Source organism: Semicossyphus pulcher, unplaced genomic scaffold (genome assembly GCF_022749685.1).
Source record: "Semicossyphus pulcher isolate SPU_LCO1_2020_fin unplaced genomic scaffold, fSemPul1.0.p SCAF_12, whole genome shotgun sequence".
Classification (NCBI taxonomy): Eukaryota; Metazoa; Chordata; class Actinopteri; order Labriformes; family Labridae; genus Semicossyphus; species Semicossyphus pulcher.
The window spans coordinates 6,235,203-6,255,477 of NW_027211626.1; the positions used below are offsets into that span (position 1 = coordinate 6,235,203).

General features: G+C 44.0%; 1 protein-coding gene across 5 annotated transcripts in view; it reads right to left on the bottom strand.

Moving 5' to 3' along the window:
* Nucleotides 1–20,275, bottom strand: part of wdfy4 (WDFY family member 4) — a 54,539-nt gene that overhangs the window by 20,915 nt on the left and 13,349 nt on the right. For 2 of the 5 annotated variants that reach the window (XM_069658382.1, XM_069658381.1), the window contains 33 exons: nt 18,370–19,079; nt 18,124–18,217; nt 16,668–16,882; nt 16,464–16,543; nt 16,142–16,361; nt 15,284–15,360; nt 14,978–15,196; nt 14,615–14,793; nt 14,290–14,521; nt 13,071–13,222; nt 12,885–12,996; nt 12,611–12,801; nt 12,355–12,507; nt 11,448–11,521; nt 10,958–11,119; nt 10,744–10,838; nt 10,552–10,648; nt 10,223–10,425; nt 9,009–9,175; nt 8,476–8,595; nt 8,229–8,396; nt 7,345–7,503; nt 6,775–6,901; nt 6,520–6,671; nt 6,026–6,264; nt 5,566–5,684; nt 5,296–5,487; nt 5,101–5,210; nt 2,633–2,710; nt 2,339–2,530; nt 2,152–2,227; nt 1,705–1,919; nt 1–149 (listed from right to left, as the gene is read on the bottom strand). In XM_069658382.1, the coding sequence (XP_069514483.1) occupies nt 1–149; nt 1,705–1,919; nt 2,152–2,227; nt 2,339–2,530; nt 2,633–2,710; nt 5,101–5,210; nt 5,296–5,487; nt 5,566–5,684; nt 6,026–6,264; nt 6,520–6,671; nt 6,775–6,901; nt 7,345–7,503; nt 8,229–8,396; nt 8,476–8,595; nt 9,009–9,175; nt 10,223–10,425; nt 10,552–10,648; nt 10,744–10,838; nt 10,958–11,119; nt 11,448–11,521; nt 12,355–12,507; nt 12,611–12,801; nt 12,885–12,996; nt 13,071–13,222; nt 14,290–14,521; nt 14,615–14,793; nt 14,978–15,196; nt 15,284–15,360; nt 16,142–16,361; nt 16,464–16,543; nt 16,668–16,882; nt 18,124–18,217; nt 18,370–19,079 (5,528 nt within the window). The remainder of the gene's footprint in view (nt 150–1,704; nt 1,920–2,151; nt 2,228–2,338; nt 2,531–2,632; nt 2,711–5,100; nt 5,211–5,295; nt 5,488–5,565; nt 5,685–6,025; nt 6,265–6,519; nt 6,672–6,774; nt 6,902–7,344; nt 7,504–8,228; nt 8,397–8,475; nt 8,596–9,008; nt 9,176–10,222; nt 10,426–10,551; nt 10,649–10,743; nt 10,839–10,957; nt 11,120–11,447; nt 11,522–12,354; nt 12,508–12,610; nt 12,802–12,884; nt 12,997–13,070; nt 13,223–14,289; nt 14,522–14,614; nt 14,794–14,977; nt 15,197–15,283; nt 15,361–16,141; nt 16,362–16,463; nt 16,544–16,667; nt 16,883–18,123; nt 18,218–18,369; nt 19,080–20,275) is intronic. The other 3 variants (XM_069658385.1, XM_069658384.1, XM_069658383.1) reach the window with 3 other exon arrangements.

The window sequence follows — 20,275 nt, forward strand, 5'->3', positions numbered from 1 at the left end:
CTGCTGGGGTGGTGTTCCCTGCAACAGACTTCTCCAGCAGCACTGAGAGTGAATCCCTCACACAGGAGCATGCTCTCCTTCCCAAACAGCAGCACCGCCTCCGTCACTCTGAGACCGCTCACCATCACTACACACATCTTAGCCTTCACCTACAGAAGCAGAAGGAGAGAGGGAGCTGCATTAAGCCCCATGTGAGAGAGGCACCATACACATGAGCACTTTCCTCTCCTGGGACATGACATGGCAGCGTCACAGGCACTTCAGGCTTTACTTGATTGATCATTTTAATCACATATTTTAATCATTATTAAAAAGACACAGTTGAACACTTCATTATCAGGGCTGATTGATGGGGAGGAGAAGACCCCGCCCCCCCTTTTTTTGTTACAGTGTGTTTCATCCAGAGCCAAAGTGGACCCACATGCCGCTTTCAGTGCAGGTCGTAGCTAATGCTAACTGCATTGGGATAATGTGTGGCTAATTCTATTGTCTCCCCTCATTTCACAGCGAGTGTGTGCACCTGGCTGTCTCCCTGTGTTGGCCCTTCTGCAGCCCTCTGGGACACAGCGCCCAAAAACCATATGGGGCCCCAACATACCCGCAGGCCCCTCACAATTTATACTAATCAAATCAGACTCCCTACCCCCAGACACGGAGTCACACACTTGGTGGAGGAGGATGAGGCCCTGCGTGGTCATTATTAGGAGAATTAATCACTGCCACACACACAATGGGAAACCTGCTAAGTGATCAGAACCTCGTGTTTAATGCACACACGCAGACACGCTATGATGGATAATATACTCGTCATGTGACAGTGTTTAAGAGCAGTCAAGGTGAGTGCAGCTACATTGCACAGAAATCTTTTATTGAGCGATATCATGGACGGATTTAATGGCAGCTTCCGTCAGTGTATACAAACCAGCATCAGGCCTACTGTTCGTAACAAGGGGAAAAAACTAGTTAAATTTATTGTTATCAAAGATTAAATACATAACAATAAACTTGTTTCCTTATCTTTTTACTGTGCTCTGGACAGATACGCGTTATCAGTCTGTTGGTGATTTAGCTGATGATGGGAAGAAGGAGAGAAAAGGAGGACTTTTATTGACTGAGAGCCTAATGTCAGACCATTGATTTCTCCCCACACACATTACTGTCATAATCACACTATTGGCGCTGGCAAGCTAATTATGAGTGGGTCTCCCTTTGTGTGTTTCCCTGTGTGTGTGCAAGTCCGTGTGTGTGCATTTTTCAGAGCTAATGACTGTGTTCATTTGACAGGAAGCTCAGCAGGACTCTCACACTGAACCACTGCAAGTCAACAGGACGCACTTGCACACATCACACACTTACTAAGCGGATGTAAGACAGCTTGCATCACCTCCTACTGTTTTTATTAATACTTCTGTCAGAAACATTAAAAGCCGCGGCTGGTTGCCGGAGCGATGAGAGTCCCTGTCAACATGTGCCCTGGTTTCTAACACACTGGAAGAATGAGAAGAGCCGAGCTGGGCCTCGACATTAAAACATTACACTAATGAGGAAAGATGAAATTCTGATAGCAGCGCTGGGCTATTGGAATCCCTTAGTCTACATCAGATAATTATGATTGTGAATATTAACAGGCTGAGGAGTTGTGCTTGTGTACAGGCATGTTGTTTTTAGCACAACATACCAGCACGGCCTACTGTGCTACAGTACCTCCTCTCCAGGGTCCAGCTCCTGCAGGATGATGCGTATGCCGGGGCAGTCTTGTATTTGAGAGCACGGTTCAGGCGTTGTAGTTTCAGGTGGACCCTCTGTGACAACAGGAGTCTCATTCAGAACAGGGAAGAAGGTCAGACGGTCACAATGCTGTCCTCCCTCCTCTTCCTCCTCTTTTGCCTCTGCTCCAACTTCACACAGGATCTTGGGCTCTGTTACAAAGGTATCAAATTTTCCCGTTGAGTTTGGATCAAAATGTAAAAAATATCTAAACAAAAGTTTTTTTAAAAATTAACAGGCAACACTTTTTTAAAATCCAAGTTAAAAAGTGCTCCACAAAGGCAGCAAAATAAAACAACCAGGGCTTAAAATCTTTTAAAAGAAAAAAAAAAAGATTAGGAAAAATTAAGGAAATAAAAAATACTCAAAAAGATGTGTTTTTACCCGTGTCATCGTCTGTCCTATTTTTGCTCTCCTCAGCCATGCCTGTCCTTAAACTCAGACACAGCGTTCCTTGCACCTGTAACAGCATACAGCACTGTTAAAGCTTTAAATATAGGTTACTAGTTGAACACTACACAGGATTCCTACCACTCACTCCCATATCCCACTCTAGACTTAAGGGCTTTACCCGTTTTGATCGTCTCAGAGCCTTTCTGCGGATGCGTAATCTGGTCCGGTTGGGCCCCTCAGCAGCATCTTGTACCCAATCTCGGCTCAGCAGCACTCCTGGGCCAGGGCCGAACACAGCTCTCTCCCTCAGCAGCTCAGACTCCACATGCAGCCACTTGGAGCTCACGCGCTCCCACTCGCTGGCTTGTAACTGGCAGAAACACAACAACAGAAATATACATTAATTAAATCCAATTAAGGCTTTGGAACAACATTCACTCCAGTATATTCAACGTTAACATTTCTGTCACACCTGTAAGTGGTTTGTCCTCATAGTCTCGAACATGCTGTGGCCTCTCTGTCGATGCGACTCCATGTACGACAGAAACTCCTACAAGGAAAGGAGAATAACATGTTGGGTGCAAATGAAAAGATCGAGCGGCACAATCGCTCTTCCTCTAACTCATATTGTGCACGCACAACAACACGCAGCACGTTCAGAGATTGCAGATTCATAATGGTATTGTTGTTTCCTCATGCAATTACAATGCATTCATACAATTACATCTGTTCTAAATTGCATTCACTGGGCAAAATAAGCTAGTGGCTACACTCTTACAATAACCCTGTCTGGAAATGTAATCATTTGTTGGTATGATCTAATTAACATAAACATTAATATCACTGAGCCACACCACAGTCAAGGGCGAGGTAAGTGCGAGCACCTTTATTGTGTGTGTGTGTGTGCGGATGTGTTTGCGCGGCGATAAAAAGAGAAAAGAGAAGAAAAAATTGAAAAACCCAAAACAGAGCCGTGTTGACACTGCAGGATGCTCATGTTCAGCAGACACACTGGGATCATATTCTGACTGTTAACTGCTTCATTAAGCCCATCATCACAGCAGTGCTCGCTGAGAGACTAGTGAAACAACATGTGTCCATCTTCACAGCTGACCCAGGAAAGCCATTTAATTGACTGAATGAACACGCAGTAAACTCTTGTCTATCGAGTCTTATTTACCGATGCTAATTTTGTGTTTTGTGGTATAACCCCATGAACGCAATAATTGATTTTGAGCGCAATAATAAAGCAACTACTTCTGTAATAAAAGAGATGCAGAAACTCGACATCCTTTCAGAATAAACCCGTGCGTAAAAAGTTGACAACAAACTTTGACAAGCCCTCTGGAGAATGAAATTGTGTTTCTCTAAATGACTGACTGCCTATCCAAATGAGAAGTTGTGCAGGGAAAGAAATAAAGGAGTAATTTGAGGGGAGATTATAGAAATATTACAGACAAAAAAGAGAGTAATAATGAAGTTTGCGAACTAGAGCCGTGTTGCGACAGATAAACAGCAAGTCAGCGTCATCATCTCCTAATTTCATTCCTTCATTTGGACAAACATAAGTAATATATAGCATTAATTACCCTATTTAGCAGATAGGAACCTCATTGGCTTTTTAAATGCTGCATTAAATACATAACTCATCTCTTCCCTCTGCAATTAACATCAGAACATCACACTCATTTCCATTTTAATGACTTCCCAACAATACGCCACCTTTGATGATAAGGCAACATAATGTCAACTTCATTCTGGGCTGGCAGTGAATGTGTAATGAACTTAACGTGATCATTAGTGCTGTTAATTATCTTTCTAATATGAGGACACAGATATGATTATGGAAGCTGCATTCGCTGATGAAATAAATCTCTGGAAGAATTGCACTGAAGCTTGACTGAGGACACAGTCTGCCTATCAGTCTCTGTATTCTCATTCATTACCTACAGAAGGATTTAAAACTGTGTTTTTGTTCAATAAAAGTAGACATCTGAGACTCCGTAGAGATACATCACTACGGATCCAGTGACCGAAAAGAGACTCCCCACAAGCTCATGACTTGCCAGCCAAAGGTCATGAGTTGATGATCCAGAAATTAATTAATGAGTCACTTGTTTCTTCACGAGGACGAATGGAAAATGAGCAGACTGGCTGACCACTACTGATTGAATATCATCTTTTTGAACGCCTGCTGCATGCTGCTTCTGCGGAGCGAGGCGGTGCAACACACAGCAGAGAGGGAGACGGCAAACGTCCCTCCCTCTTCTTCTCTGCCTCTCAGATGGAAAAACAATTCATCACCTTCTCTGATAGCCTGTCAAAGACTGATATGATAAAGAATAACATCAAATGAATAATGTTTTCATCAGATTGGTACTACTATAATTGCCAACCCGATTTCTGTCGGCGAGAGACGCGCACAAACAAGAACACACACACACTTTGTGGGGGTGAGACAGACACACAGACGCGGTAATTTCATGCCTGTGTGCCTGAGTAATATGTCCCCGCTCCCTGCTCCAGATGGCTCGGCGTCTTAAGCGTTGTGGGGGAACTAATGATGTGGGCCACGTGTTTCGGGGGGAAAAACAACAATAAACGCGTCTTTAACCTTCAGCAGCAAACAGTGTGTTGTAGCGAGTGTTCCCATGGATAGGCCTAACAGATATCAATTACTATGCCCACTCAGGGGCAATCAGCTGTGATAATCCAAATCCATTTAAAGAAATAATCAAACACCCCCACAGGGCTGGACGGCCCACAGCACAAACAAAGCAGTGACTTTGGGATGAGTGTTTGGGCACAGCGCTCTGGGAGGCACGGGCACCTGGGAAAAGGTGACAACTCTAAACGTCTCAAAAAGGCCAACACTCCCCAGAGCGTACACACCTCTCTGTCCTGTTCTGTGCAAAGGAACAACACTGAAGAAGCATTTACCTCTGCTGTTACCGAGTCTTTGCCTGGTTTGCCCAAAGCTAAGCGAACAGCGCTGGTGATCATATCAAACTTCTTCTGAGAGCTGCTGGCCAGCTTCTTCTTCTGAGACTCTGAGAAGACAAACAAAATTTAAACGATTACATTTTGACATTCAGGTCGTCTCCTCCTCCTGTATTTATTAGAGTGAGAGCTAACCTGTGTACATCAGCCAGGCCTTGTGCGCCATCTCCTCCCACATAGGGCTGACGTCAGTCATGCTGACAGGCCCCGTCTGCGCTGTGTGGCTCACCGAGATCTCTATCTTATAGTTTTCCTCCAGTGTGTGTTGCCTCTCCGTCATGACCTTTGACCAGCAGGCCTCTGCTAAGGACACTAGTTCTTTGTCATCTGGAACACACACAAATATTTTTTAGTTACTCAGTTAACCTAGAAATATGATAAACGGTCACATATTGGCTCTCATACCTGTGGTAACCTCTGCTCCATTGCTGAGGCATGCAGCATTTCTGGTTCTGATACCAAACAGGTGGGAAGCTTTCCTGTAGAGCACTTTTTGTGTCACACATCCAAAACCTTCAGGGTAGCTACAAAAAAAAAGTATGATTGTGTGAACCATGCATTTGTTTCCATATGTTGTCATGTTATAACTGCATATAAAAATGTTTTTTACTGGGGTGTTGTAAAATGAACCAACAGAAAACAGTCCATAAATTTGAGGTGTGTGTGTGCGGAGGATATTACATGGTATTAAAAATGATTTGCAAATAGAAAAATGAAAAGCTTTGAAGCCCCTAACTAAATCAGGTGCTAACAGTTGCCTTCAGGTTAACTCATACATAGATGTACAACAGATGTCTGCTTTTTGTACTGCTCGTGTGTTAATGAAACATTAAAAAGCTCTGAATTTATGTTGTAACCCTTTTACCTTCCAGATCGTATCAGCAACAGACAACGAAGAAGGCATGTGATGAAGTTCACGTTTGAATTGTAGGTTGCCATAACAACGTCCCAACGTTCTATGAAGGTCTGCAGCGCCCTGATGACCCCTTCCTTTTCTCCGTGGGAATGTCGCGGTTGAGACAAGAAATAAAGCAGGACTTTATTGGTGCACGAGTAGAGGGCTGACAGTGTCTTCTCTTTCTGACTTTGGCCTTTCTCCAGAGCCTGGAAGAACACAGCAGAGCATCTGTTATCAGTTTGTACAAAGCTGAAATGAGATATTAGTAACATGTGCGCTGATTTTACCATTTACACAATCCAGACATCCAATGGCATTAAATGAATTTTCTCAAAATGACAGATTATTTTTAACTTGGATTGCAGATTAGAAGTTTTATAGTTGCAGGTCATTTATGGTGAAAACATATTTACATATTGTAACCTATTTTATGTTTGCATTTCTCTTTGTGTTTGCCTCACCACCACAATCTGATCTGAGAGGAAGTTGAGCACACTCTCAGGGCCTCCCGCAAAAGCTCCACAGTAAAGTTTCTTCAGCAGAGTCTTACTGAAGAACACCACGTTCTCCATCAACGTGCCCATCTGTCCTTCCGGCGTCTGACTTTTGTGGCCTGAGAGATAAAATAAAAAGAAGCACAATAAGATGACAGATTTTCTTTTGTTCTGCGTAATATAGTGATGCCAGTTTGAGGAGAAAAGACATTGTAATTCTACCATGTGAGCTGAGATGAGTGTTGTTTTCTTCCTCATGGCTGAGCATGTGAATGATGTCCATGATAAATTCCAGCAGCTCAGTCTGGAAACTCTGCCTCTGTCCCAGCGAAGCACCATCAGGGAAAAACTGTGACATTTAAGTCGATTATTAGTTAAAAAACATGACTGAAATCTGCTGAACAAACAGATTGACATCATGACATATAATGGCTCTGGGTTCCTCTTTGCTTGACAGTAAGTGGAACATCTTATTTGATGTGTTCTCAAATGTAGGTGTGGTGTGTGAAATCCTAAGTTCTTGGCCTATTGGTGGTCGCTCCCTCCTAGTGGTGAATCATATTATCAACAGTATTTTGGCTCTGCTTTTTTCAGTAACTGAGCAAAGAGTGGCACCTTCTGGAGATTTGAGAGGCTTGCAGTGTTGTGGTCTACTGAATAACCTTCATCAATTCAGGGAAAATGACAATGTATGTTAATATTTCAATGTGATCCGTTAAAAAAAAACACAAAACACAGTACAATTGTTTGTACTTTGTGTGTGTGTGTGTGTGTGTGTGTGTGTGTGTGTACCTCCAGCAGCACAAGCAGAGGATGTGCATTGGTGTTGGCAGACACATTAAGAAGACTGTCCATCAGCAGAATGCGGATAAAGTCGCACACTGGCTTCCTGTTTGGAGGATTCCTGAATACGACCTCACCTTCAGTCATTACGCAAGGCTCACCCTCACTCTGAAAGAAATGAACATTGAATGATATCAGGCAGCTTTCTGCGTGAACTGTTAGACCAGAGATATACTTGCTTTTTAACCTTGCGTTCATGTTCCCAACCGTCTGCATCATGAACGTAATTGTTCACATACTTGTCTATGCACTATGCATGTTACTGGAGGATACCTCAGGAGGGCACATCAGAGAGCCGTATGCAACTACCGTATGTGCCGGATGTAAACAACAGACATGGCGACACTCGAGGATGTTACTATGATGTAAAACCGACAGCTTTAGCGTGTTCAGTGGAAAGATCACACTGTCGGCACCGCCCCTACTCCGTTTCTCCAATATTTACCTCCATGCACGGACGTAACCGTCCCGGGCTTATTTCCATTTAGTTTTGCAGGTTTCCCCACAACTTATAAAATGGAGCTAATCTGTCTCCAGCTATTTTGACAGGCATGTTTGTGGCTGTGAAGTGGCAAAGGCATCATTCAGATGTGAATAATTCCAGACTTGGTTTATCAGCTTGTCACATCCCCTCTGCCTCTACACTCTCCCTACCTTTCATGTGCACACTGCATCTCGTGTACGCGTAGCGTTAATGTTTGAGGACGTGCACAGTTGATGCTCCAAAGAGATGCAGGGAACGCGTGGCGGCCATCATGCGCACATGAACACATAGTCAAAAGCAAGTATATCTCCGGCCTTAGCGTTTTTTTAATCCAGGGGACCACACAAACCTCTGAATGAGCCACAGGGTACACAACTCCTGCGAGTGTATGGAGGAACTCTGGTGATGACCACAGTGGGTCTCTTGGCCAAAGGTTATGGAGCAAACAAAAGAACTGCATCACACTTGCTGGGAGCTGCAGCTCCCATGATGCATCAGTGTTTGTTGGAGGAACAGGCTGTCAAAACATAAAGAAAAAAACATTATAAATCTGTGGTGATAAATACTGAAAAGATGAGAGATTTTTAGACTCTTACCTGAGTGATGATGACTTTGACCAATTCCAGCAGAATTGTTGCAGCTTCAACACAGAGCTGCTGAGCAGGAGCGTCTGCTTGGCTGTCAATCAATGACTGAAGGGCATCATCTAAACACACCTGTACGTCACACATAATTACAGTATTATGAAAGGGAAGATCCATCCATCCATCCATCCACTATCTATACCGCTTATCCTGTTCAGGGTCGCGGGGAGGCTGGAGCCGATCCCAGCTGTCATTGGGCGAGAGGCGGGGAACACCCTGGACTGATTGCCAGTCAATCACAGGGCTGACACATAGAGACAGACAACCTTTCACGCTCACACCTACGGGCACTTTTAGAGTTACCGATGTACCCAACGAGCATGTCTTTGGATTGTGGATGGAAGCCGAAGGGAACCTATGCACGCACAGGGAGAACATGTAGACTCCACACAGACAGGCCCACTTTGTCCGAACCAGGGTTCGAACTAGGAGCCTTCTTGAAAGGGACAATGGAGAAGATAATTTATAAGAAGACAACCACTCACGTTTCCCTCTGCAGTGTGACTGGCCTTCCTCTCCAGCAGCAGAGCAGCCAGGGCTTCATACACCTGAGGCAGGTGAGAGTGTCTGATTAGCAGCCCCTGAAGAACTTCAAAGCCGGGGCACGAGGTGCTGGAGCACTCATGAGACCAAGAATGGGCTCGCAGGTTGTCTGGTGACAAAGCAAGACTCATTAATGTAAATTAAAATGAATAAGAAATAAACTAAGAACAAGCTTTGAAACTTAGATGTTCAATGTAAATAAAATACTTTTTTTTGCTTGTTTGTTTTTTTGTTTCGCTGTTCTGAAAGTACACTCGACATAATTGACCTTTTGCTAAGTCCTGCTCCCCTTGGTCACTTCTGCTACACCTATCAAGGCACTGGCATGTAAATATTATGGAGTTTGCAACTATAACAGTGAGAGATGTTCCAAGGGAAATAACAGCAAATTTCTGGAAAAATAGTTTCCAAATATCAGAGACAGAAAGGACCGTCAGGCACCCACGTCTTGACAATTCATGTTAAGGATAATCTCATACAGGAACAACAATGTTCTTGCACAGCACGGTAAGTCAATACATAGTTTTATTTTAAGCTAATGTTTAGTTATGACCCCCTATAATTTTCATTGTCTAATATGTTTTAGCTCATTGCTAGCAGAACTAAATTATCCCACTTTTTCATTTAGTTTAAAGTGCGTCAGGATATTGCCCGCATATCGTGGGCTTGAGCCATTCTCTGAATCTGCTAAAGGCACAACAGGAAAGCAACAAAGTCCTGTACAGGTTTGCCACAGCAATGGCTCAAACCAAGGGGTGGTAAATTAAAGGCTGTGCCGATATCATCAGTGGTGGTAGCGAAGGCCAGACAGGATCGCATGCGGAGACCAGTTGACGGTCCTCCACAATTCTTAATCCATGTCTGACATCTCTCCTCTCGAGTTTTTGGCTTCGGAAAAACAAAAAAATATGACACCCCCCTCTAAACTTTGAGGACATCTGCTGTCGGACTTGCAGATTTCAAATGCAAACTGTTTCGGCATTTCTCCTTGTTCTTAAAGCTTTACAGGCCTCCCATGCCTAGTTACGGTTGCTAACGTAGGATTGGACAGTGGCCGTTCAAGGGAGGGGCTTAGCAAAGGGTCAATTGAAAATGTGAGCATGTCAATGACTCCTCGAGATTTAATTAAAGGTTGAATGCATTCAACTTTATGTACCCATGACAGCAAAGGGTTCCTCCATGCCCTCTATGAGTGTTGCTGGTAGTATCCCCTCTCTGAAGCTGCTCTGCTGGCCTGGACTCCACAGAAAGTGTGTGAGCAGGACGAGACCCAGTTTCAAGGTGAAAGGGTGAAGGTGTGGCTGAAGGAAGAGCAGGAACCAATCACAGCCCAGGGTGTCAAATAAGACCTTCTGCCGACTAGAGGGGAATAAGAACAGAGATTCAGTAAATGTTTCTGCTATGACATTATAGCAGATGATAAACTGGTAAAAGATGTTTGTGTTCAAGTTTTGGTTTAGTTAAGTAGTAACAGATGCTGCTCACTCTTTGGTTAGAAGGCTGTCTGAGTTTAGGATTTCACAGAGAGAGAGTAACATCTGGTTGCGGATGCAGACGAGGCTGGCCGGATCAGAACCTTGAGCTACAGCAGAGATAAGAAAAGTCTGGGTCAGTCACAATCTTTATGATCCAAGACACATTTAATACATTGTAAAAGACATAAAATATATAGTGTACCCGACATATCCTGTGGAATATCAATGTCTGATATCTTGCCGCCTTCATTCGTGTTACTCAGAGGCGGGAGTGTGTAGACCAGGAAGAGCCCGAGCCTGACCCAGTGAAAAACATACTTGATTTATAGAGCCAATACTTAAATAATCTGATATGTTTAAATGAAAACTGTTTGACAAGAGGATTTTGTTTTGGCTGGTGAGTTTCCAAACTGTACCTGCTTATGTCCAAAGGAGTGAAGTGAGCTTTTAACAGGGACGTGATGACACAAGACATGATCTTAACCTTCTGAACGGTCACAGCAGGATCAGAGAGCTTGAAAAGCAGCTTTGGTAACAGATCCACACTGTGCAGGACATCTGCATTCCTGCTGTCGCTGCTAAAGAGGAACAGACAGAGCATTAATATCAATCGCAATCTGTTACAAGAGACAGAATATCTACTTTAGCAATCCATAGTTCTTCTCTTCAGCCTCTGTGTCTGATTTTGGTGAACATTTCCTGGACTATTTCCGTTGTACATTCCGGCTGCTGCAGATGTTGACAGAGGAGTCGATGAAGCCTGTCGTCAATCCTGAACAAAACCCTCTTTGTTGTGTTGTGTAACTTGCCATGCCATGGCCATGTGAGTTAACAATAAATTAGATTCAAACTAGAATGTAGTCTGTGTGATCTAGTACAACCAACGCTCTGAGCTTTGCAAATTACCTTGAGGATTCGAGGATTTCAGCAAAGTGGTTCAGAACGGAGAGGTCCAGATTATCTGAGGTCTTCTGCCACACCTGAGAACATGGTACAATGTGAGAGTGTATTTAATAATTAGCTTTAAAATGCAATTAAAAACGTTCAAACTTTTTCTAAGATTATTTTTTGACCAATTTTGCCTTTACACATAGGAAAGCTGGAGATGGACAGAAAACACTGGGAAAAGAGAGTGGGGGATGACATGCAGCAAAGGGCCGAATAAAGGTCTTTTCAGACGGGGGGCGACACTCCACCTGCGGTCCTGCTTGGATCTCGGGGTCTCATTGGGCTCCTCATGTAAATAAACAGGCACGCAAGCACTCCGCGAGTAAACGCCAGGCGCGCTACACGTGGTAACCATGGAAACGGCTTTTGTGCACTACTGTATCCCTGCCGGTACAACAGTATTCTCTCTATAGGCTAAATTAGCAAACATAACGCATAGCCTTGCTTAAGCTAAAACTAACATTACCTGATGCATCCAGTCTTGCGACGATGCTCTGCCATGCAAAGGCTCTCCTGTTTATGTCCCGGTAACTGTTTGCAAAGTGCTTATATATCTCCAGGAACTCACATACAGCAAGGATCAGTCAAGTTCAAGAACTTTCAATTTCTGGCAGCAGGCGGGCGTGTGCGTGAGGCGAACACGATCAAGACAATTTCGAAGGGTTGCGCCCGCTTGTCGCTCCGCCTGTCAGATTTCCCGCACCTCAATGAGTCAATCGCCCTCCGTCTAAAAAGACCTTAAGGGAGTCAAACCTGTGGATGCTGCGTCAAGGACTGTAGCCTCTATAAATGGGGTGCCTGCTCTACCCACTGAGAAACCAGCGCCCCTTTTACTGAACTTTTATGCACAAATATAGATGCTTACCTCCAGGTCACACAGCAGGGCCTGGAAAGCAGGTGTGTTCTGCAGGCAACCCGACCCAGAGCTCAACTCCACTGAACTCGACAAATGCAGAACCAACTGAAAGGTTCTGTGGCTGACCAGACTCCTCTTCATCTTCAGCAGGAAAGCTAGCAGCTGCAAGGAGGGCAAATTAAACACAAGAACAGATCACAACAATAAGATAGCAGATTTTGACGCCTGTTTGGCTATTTGAGTATTCTCACAAGCTCAGACAGACCTTGAATCCATTGGTGCGGTTTATTTCCTGCTGCATGGCAGAGTTTGTCTCCAGCACTGAGAGAAGAACTTTAACTGCTGCATACAGAGAGCTGTCATTTGGCGCCATAGCAACCAGACTGAGAATAACTGCAGGCCCACCAACATACAGGAAGCCATCAGATGCACTTCTGGGGTTGAATGTGCGCACACCTACATGGAAGAGGACATGCACTCACAACATTTCCTGCAAGAACTTAAGTGCAAAGAAACTTTTTAAGAAATACGTTATTTACCAAAATGTCCAACCAGGGCTGCTCCAATCGTTCGAGCTGTTCCACTCAGGTGCTGGCTGATGTTTCGAGCAAGAAACACAGGTGTGGATTGATCCCGAGATGTTATCCCCATCTGTAATGAGACACAATGATCTCTACTCTGTACCTAAACAACAAACACATAGGTTCAACATGGACTCACCTTACCTCTTTAGCAATCAGCCTGCAGTCCACCTCGTTGTAATCTTCTCTGATCTGTGCGACAGTCGTTAATGTAGAAATTGCTGGGTTGATGCCAAATGAGATCCTCTCTTCAGGAACCAGCCTGAGGGGGAGAGACTCTGCATCTGGATCATGACCTGGATACAAACAAGGTGAAAAAACACTTAGTGGATGAGTCCACCAGAGTGATCACAATCTTTTAAGACACACTAACTTGTGCAGTTGCAAGATTTGGTTAATTAGAGTTAATTAGAAAAGAGTTCTATGCCAACATATTTGACCTCACATATGTCTGCTGAAGAAGAAAGAATTTGAAGAATCCCACAGTCAACGCTGTTCTGCATCGATATATAAGGTACATCTACATCATGTGTTCTGCAGAGGAAATCATGAATGCATGAAAATGAGCACCATGACAACCAAATTTACTGCATGCCACGGCACGGTGGAAACTCCATTCCTACTGAACGTGAAATGAGGAGTGAGAAAATTCCCTCCCATTCATTCTGAATGGCAAGCAGCTGATTTGCTGCTCAAGCATGGTAGGATACCTGGCGACGCAGACCAAGCTAGCAGCGCTACTTTTTAACATCTTCAAAACACCTCTGTGGGGATCTTGTTGGATTGAGTAGACTCCTCTATTCACAAAAACAAGCGACCAGCGAAGGAGGAGGACGCAAGCTTTGATCACATGCAGGGGTCAAGCACTTTTACACATCTAGGAACAACCTTGTCTTATTTCTATCCAACTCATTTAAATGACTTATGGCTTATACTTAAGGACCCCCAGGTATATTGTGACTTTCCCTTTAGTGCTCCTGATTCTTGGAACAACCTTCAACACACTTTAAAGATTGATACTCTTCCAATCTATGCACAATTCAAAACCTTGATCACAAACCACTGTATATCACCTGTTTCAGGTGAATCTCTTTGTTTTATCATGTGTTTTATGTCCGTTTTTCCTGTTTTTATCTTTGCTTTATCGCTATTGTACAATTTTTTACAGTTTTTTTTATCTTGTATTTTGTTGTGTAATTGCTTTTGACTTGTCTGTAACTCGACGTCACTGTAAATGAGGGCAACCTCAGTGAATCTTCGTTTAAATAAAGGTTAATAATACATCGCGAGAATCCCCATGTATCATACAGTGCTTATCGAGGATGAATCACAGGAAACATACAGTTGAAATCTTTTCAATCACCTTTGTGGCTCAGACCCAGGAAGTTGCCCAGGTAGGCGGTGCCTTGTGAGTAAATGACGCGCACAGCGTCAGGGCTCAGAGCCTCTTCAAGCAGGTAAGTAGGACCGACTCGCCACACTAGAGCAGCATGCTCCTTCCAGAGAGCTGGAGTTCCTATCAGCGCATACACATCAATCACGGCTGTGGGGTCCATGGAGACGTTCTGACCAGGGAATGGCTGAATGTACCTCATCTGACAGAAAATCCAGAGCATATGATACATGAATGAATAAATGCCACAGAAGACGTACAATAAGTGCATTCAGTCTGTCTCCTTTAGCCGTACCTTTCCTGTTCCCACTGCCTTGCTGTTGAAGAAGGCTGAAGCCAGGCAGCTCTTCTTTACCTCCTTAGCCAAGACCACAGTCAGATGGTGCCACTGACCTGGGACCAGCATGCTGGAGCAGCGAAACCTCAGCGATGTGGGCAAAGAAGTGGGAGTGCAAACTTCTGGCTCCATCAGATCTGTTTACCAGACATGTAGAAAGTTACTCAGCAAGTCTTACGTAACAATTTAACTATTGTGCAGTCCTACTGTAAATACCATAGATAAAGAAAAGCTGACAAATTCTATTAATTTCTTGCCATTTGATAAATGTTGTGTAAAGTTCAACAGGGGTAAATATTGACCACATTGTGTAGCTCTTACCCAGGTATGTAAACGTTTCCTCCTCTGTGGAAATGACCAGGCAGCCATCATAGGCTGAGAAGGAGATAGACAGACAGACGTACTGTTGTTCTGTCCGGGACATGTGTCGAACCACTGACAGGAGGCGGATCGGGTGGGAGTCACAGGCTGAACTGAACCTGTTGATCTGGAACCAGCAGGAAAATGAGAGACCAGCTGCGGGGGGAAAGCCCCGGCAGTCTGAAACAAGAGAGAGGGATGATTAGATATAAGTTATTCAGCTGTATTTCAAAACGTGTGTATTCAATATTTAGACTCATAACTTACCTCCTCCAATTCCACCTGTTGGTATGGAATCTGCAGTCACTCCTTTCACTGTGGCCAGAGAGGGCAGGAAAAGGCAGCTGCAAAGGATACAGTCACATGCCAAGAAATTAGTGAATGAATGACATTATTGAATTTTTTATATTACAAAGTGATTTCATTATAAGCCAAACCTTTACTACGTTACACTACAGTACATTTCTTAAATATTAGATGCACCCCTATTTTTTCGTTCAGATCACTTGGTGCTGCAACTAAGGAGCAACCACTTAAAGGAGCAGTTCTCCCCTGGAAAAAGCCACTGTCAGTCAAAGCTGGTGTTCTCTGTAATCGATAGAAGCAATAATATTTGAAATTGGCGCCATAGCTGTGGAGAAAGTTGTACAAACAGCTCGTGGTTTCGCCCATTCTACAGTCCTACAACACCCAGCGTGCATTGCGCCCCTCCCTCTGAAAGGAACGGCCCAGCAAGAGACTCTGGAGTGAAATACTACCGTTTTCCAATCAAACACATTGATTGCTGCAAGCAATGGCTCAGAGAGGTGCTGAATCAGAAGTACGTTGAGAATATACCGGTGGATCGTCTAACATATCTTCAGGTCTGCAGTCTACATTTCAAACTGATTTTGAACAAGACATGACATCAGAGGCGGGCGTCCTAGACGAAGGAAGTGTAGTTTAGCGAGCTCCATGGCCTCTGCCAGATGGCTCGTTTTATGTACTCTGGTGCAGGTTTTCCAGGGCCCATTGGAGAAGCGGATATCGTCCTCCAAAGGCACAGAGCGAAATTGCATTTTTTTCTACCATAATGGCATTAGCTCCTCATAATAGCATGATAGGACTGAGGTTGAAGAGACTCACCCATATCCGCTCTCACTCATGTCAAACTCTACAAAGGCAGGTGAGGAGGAGACTCGATGTGGTCTGAATGTGCGTGGGGACGTCATGGACACCAGGCTGATGATCTGGTGGGCAGGTAATGCAGAGGATTCACAGCGAGCTGGAGACCCTAACAAGCTGAAGGTCCGCTTCAGCGTCTTTCCTGAAGATCCTGATGATGTATCTTTCTCGGAGCTGTCACCTGGTTAAGACAACATACCAAAACCCAACGTTTGACCTGCTTCATGTTTGAGTTTTATAACCAAAGTGGGCAAAAAAACAACACATGTAAACATGTAGATACCATTGTTACACTCTTGTTGCAGTTGCATGGCCGTTTTGTCTGCTGAGCACATGAGTGGGTTCCCTAAACACAGGAACTTTCTGTGGTTGAGAAAATAACAAACACACGTCAGAAAATTGTAGCATAAAATTGAAAATAAACATAATGAAGAAAAGCATCTTGACTTTCAGTACAATAAACAAATGCATGCGTCTAAACTCTCACCTGAAGTCTGAATGTGTGATGGCCTGGGAGGAGAGCTTCTCAAAGACACGTGTAACAGGTAGATGTAACGGGTGGTTTGGAGTCAGCAGCATGCTCTGACAGTGGGTCAGGAGAGTGGAGACCAGCCCCCCCTCACACATTATCTGGCGGTTCCGCTCAGATTTGGCCATGTCCTGGATGTGGTGCGCCAGTGAGAACTGGACCTCCATTGAAAGCTGGGAAAGAGGTAGAGAAAGTAGTCTTACACTGGGGCCCTGTGGTGTGGTATGTTAACAGGCATTGTTATGAGGATCTGAGGGACCTGGCTGTGCTATATGTGGAGAGAATGTAATGTACGTTTGGGCGAGACCGTGCAGCGCTTTAAAGACAAAGGAATTCTGTATCGAACAGGAGGACGGTGCAAGGATGCATAGGAGTCTTGATGCAGCATTCTGTACCAGTTGTAAGGGACTTATAGAGGCCTGATTTATACCAAAGTACAAGGAGTTAAAATAACCTAGTTGTGCGAATATTAGAGGATGGATGAGTTTTTCCTGACATGATAGAAATGTGCTGGAAAAAGCTGAGTTTGATGACTGTGTGAACCTCTCGTTCCATATACCGTATAAAAAGATCGACGACATGACAGCTCCCTAAAAATTCAAGTCAAAACCTCTCTATCGCCCCCTGCTGGCTGGCTGCAGTATAGGTCGCCTCCTCCATGTTAACAGATGGGACATGAGTCAAACTATAAAATCATAATACAAGTCAAATACATTTTTCTCAAACATGGTTTCTGTCATTATAGCTAGTTCTTATCATGCTGATTTACGTCCAAGTGTTGTTTTTACAGCGTCAAATACCTAATTAAAAATAAAATTGTCAGAAAAATGGATGATTGACAGCTCTATTGACCAATACGGCTCCTGCAGCCGATCAGTTCCGGATTAGCAGAGTAGAGGACGATCGGCCAGAGGAAACGTTACTAATACAATCACTGCAGTCATTGAAGTTTCCATATCTGTGAACGTCTGCTTCAGACCAACACAAGAAGCTGTTCTGCTGTTAAATACGCCGACATGCGGGATCCTTGTTGTTATTTTAGATGACTTAAGTGTGTGTTTTGGTTAGTGGCGACAGCGGCTTCACCCGCCGATCTCTACTGCGCAACTCTGGCTCCAAATGATGTCACCATCGCAAGATGGCAGCGCCTATCACAGACACATCAATTTCGTACATTGAGAGTTGTCCCTCTATATATACAGTCATTGTCTCTTACCTATCAATTTTCATATCACTGCAATAATTTCAAGACTTTTGGAATAGGTTTAATTTGTTTGGATAACTGGCAGAGGGACTGGGAAGTGTTGCTGCAGGAGTTTGAGGGATGGAACAGTGTGTTTTGTGTTTTTGTTTAATTGTATAAGTGTAAGTTATTAACAGTTGGCACAGTTACATGTTCAGGCTAGAAAGGTACCTGTGGGTCCTCAGGAGTGAACACTGTTGGAAGGAGAGTCATAATAACTCTGATTGCTCCTGGATGAAGAATAGTGTGATCGCAGGTGAACCTACTGTTTGCGTAGCAAAAGACACAAAACAAAGAAAGTATTGGTTGATATTGATCACATATAGACCCCATTCATCACTACAATTTATATATGAATGTAGAGGGAGTTTATAGCAATACGGCCTACACAACCTCCAAATGGTTAAAAATATCTACCTGTACTGAGACTCAGAGGAAATACTGGGTGCTGGGTTTCTGGATCTTCCCTGTGTGTCGTCCACTGACTGCTGGCCTGATCCTAAGTGTACTGTAGGAGACTCTGAATACACTCCTTCATGCCCTGCTCGTCCATTTAGTTCCTCTTTATCTCCATCGCACCCGTCCTCAGTTTGTAGTCCTAAGTATAACTCCCGGGGGGAGTAGGTCCCTGTAGCGAACTGGTCAAGATAGGACAGCAGCCTTACACATGTGCGAAGAGTGAGAGGCAGATTGGGCTGTGGTGTCGTGGAGGTCGTGGAGGAAGCTTCAGGGGCCTCTGCTAACTCAACAAAATCGTAGAAGCTCTTAACAGGAGACTGGTTTTCCTCTGCAGTATTCTCCTCTGCGTCAAACTTCTCTTTCTCAGGGCATTCAGGGTGGAAGCAGCCGAGCTGGAGCAGAGCCTCCACCAGCCGTTCATAAAAGCCACCGGTCTCAAAATGGTGTGCGTTTACTGTGTGAAGATGCACAGCCAAAGCCAGAATGTGGAGGGTGAGGAGGAGGAGGTCCAGCAGCTGTTGATGTCCCAGGGACTTCCACACTTCCCCCTGGGGAGAGTCGGACAGAGCTCCTTCCATGTCGATCACCAGAGACAGCAGTCCGGTGAAGCCTCCTGCTCTCCTGAAGGCGTCCCAGCTGTTGGGGCTCTCCAGCACCTTCAGCACGGACTGAAATACAAAAGAGAGGAGTCAGTGAGCATGTGGAATCACCAAACACACCTTAGCATAATCATAGATATTCACATTTTAATGGACACTAATCTTTACTAAACGTCTCAGGGGCAAATTCTTAGAAGAATTGCTAAGCTTTTCTGGCTGCTGAACTTTTGTAAATGAGAACAAAGAGAAATCGTGTAATTCTCAAAGAACATACACGGGTTTAAAAGTATCCCAAAAGGCGCTGCAGAGCCAACAGCGTCTCTCTCCTCTGGTGCTGTTTGCAAGTATTTAAATCAGCCAAAAAAATTGTCTCCTTTCCATGCAAAGAAGTATCATAGCAAAAAACTTTCAATTCAAATACACCTACCCAAAATTCAGTCAGACATGTGAATGTCTGACTGAATTGCAATCTAGTTTGAAATTTATTGCAGCAGCAGAACATAGCTTCGTGTTCATCGTGTTCATCACTCATTGCAGATTTATATTACATGCAGAAATTTGAGGAGTGATGAGATCATATCTTAAACCCCCCTAGGCGGAGCCTGCAGGTGGATGCTGAGCATGAGGGCAGTACTGGTGCAGGGCAGCGGTGCCAGTGACAAAGCAGAGGGAGAGACTGGAAATCTTGCAGCTTCAATAGACGGGGCGAGTTGGGAGGAAGTGTTTGTCAGGTGACTGTGGGGAGTGACGCATGTCAAGTGTGCATTCCTGAACTAGCTCGCAGTAGTCGCCCCATTTATGGTGAAATTATTTGTATCTTCAAAAAGTTAGTTGCAACTGCTGCACAGTATTTATACTGGGTGGAACTCTGAGAATTTACAGCTATCAAGACATAATTTACACCTTTTTGTGCTCTTAGAAATATATCTGGATGTATAAAAAGCCCCAAATAATATTTACATTATCATTATAATGGGAAGATATATAATGCAGATATGTCCGAGGCTAAAGCTGGCTTCAAAACTTTATGGGCATGTTTACGCCGGATTATCATTAGCGCAACAAGCATTATGAATCGGACCTTGAGAAGGGGCATGTAGCGGGGGCAATTCATGTTACAATCAGCAGCTGCAATTCCGTCTTTGTGAAATAGCCCCTCAGCTTTTATAAGCATCTCTCTAGTCAATTAAAACAATGTCATGAAAAATAGATGAAACATATAGATATCTCATAAATCATTTCTGGTAACTAGTTTTTGGAGGTGA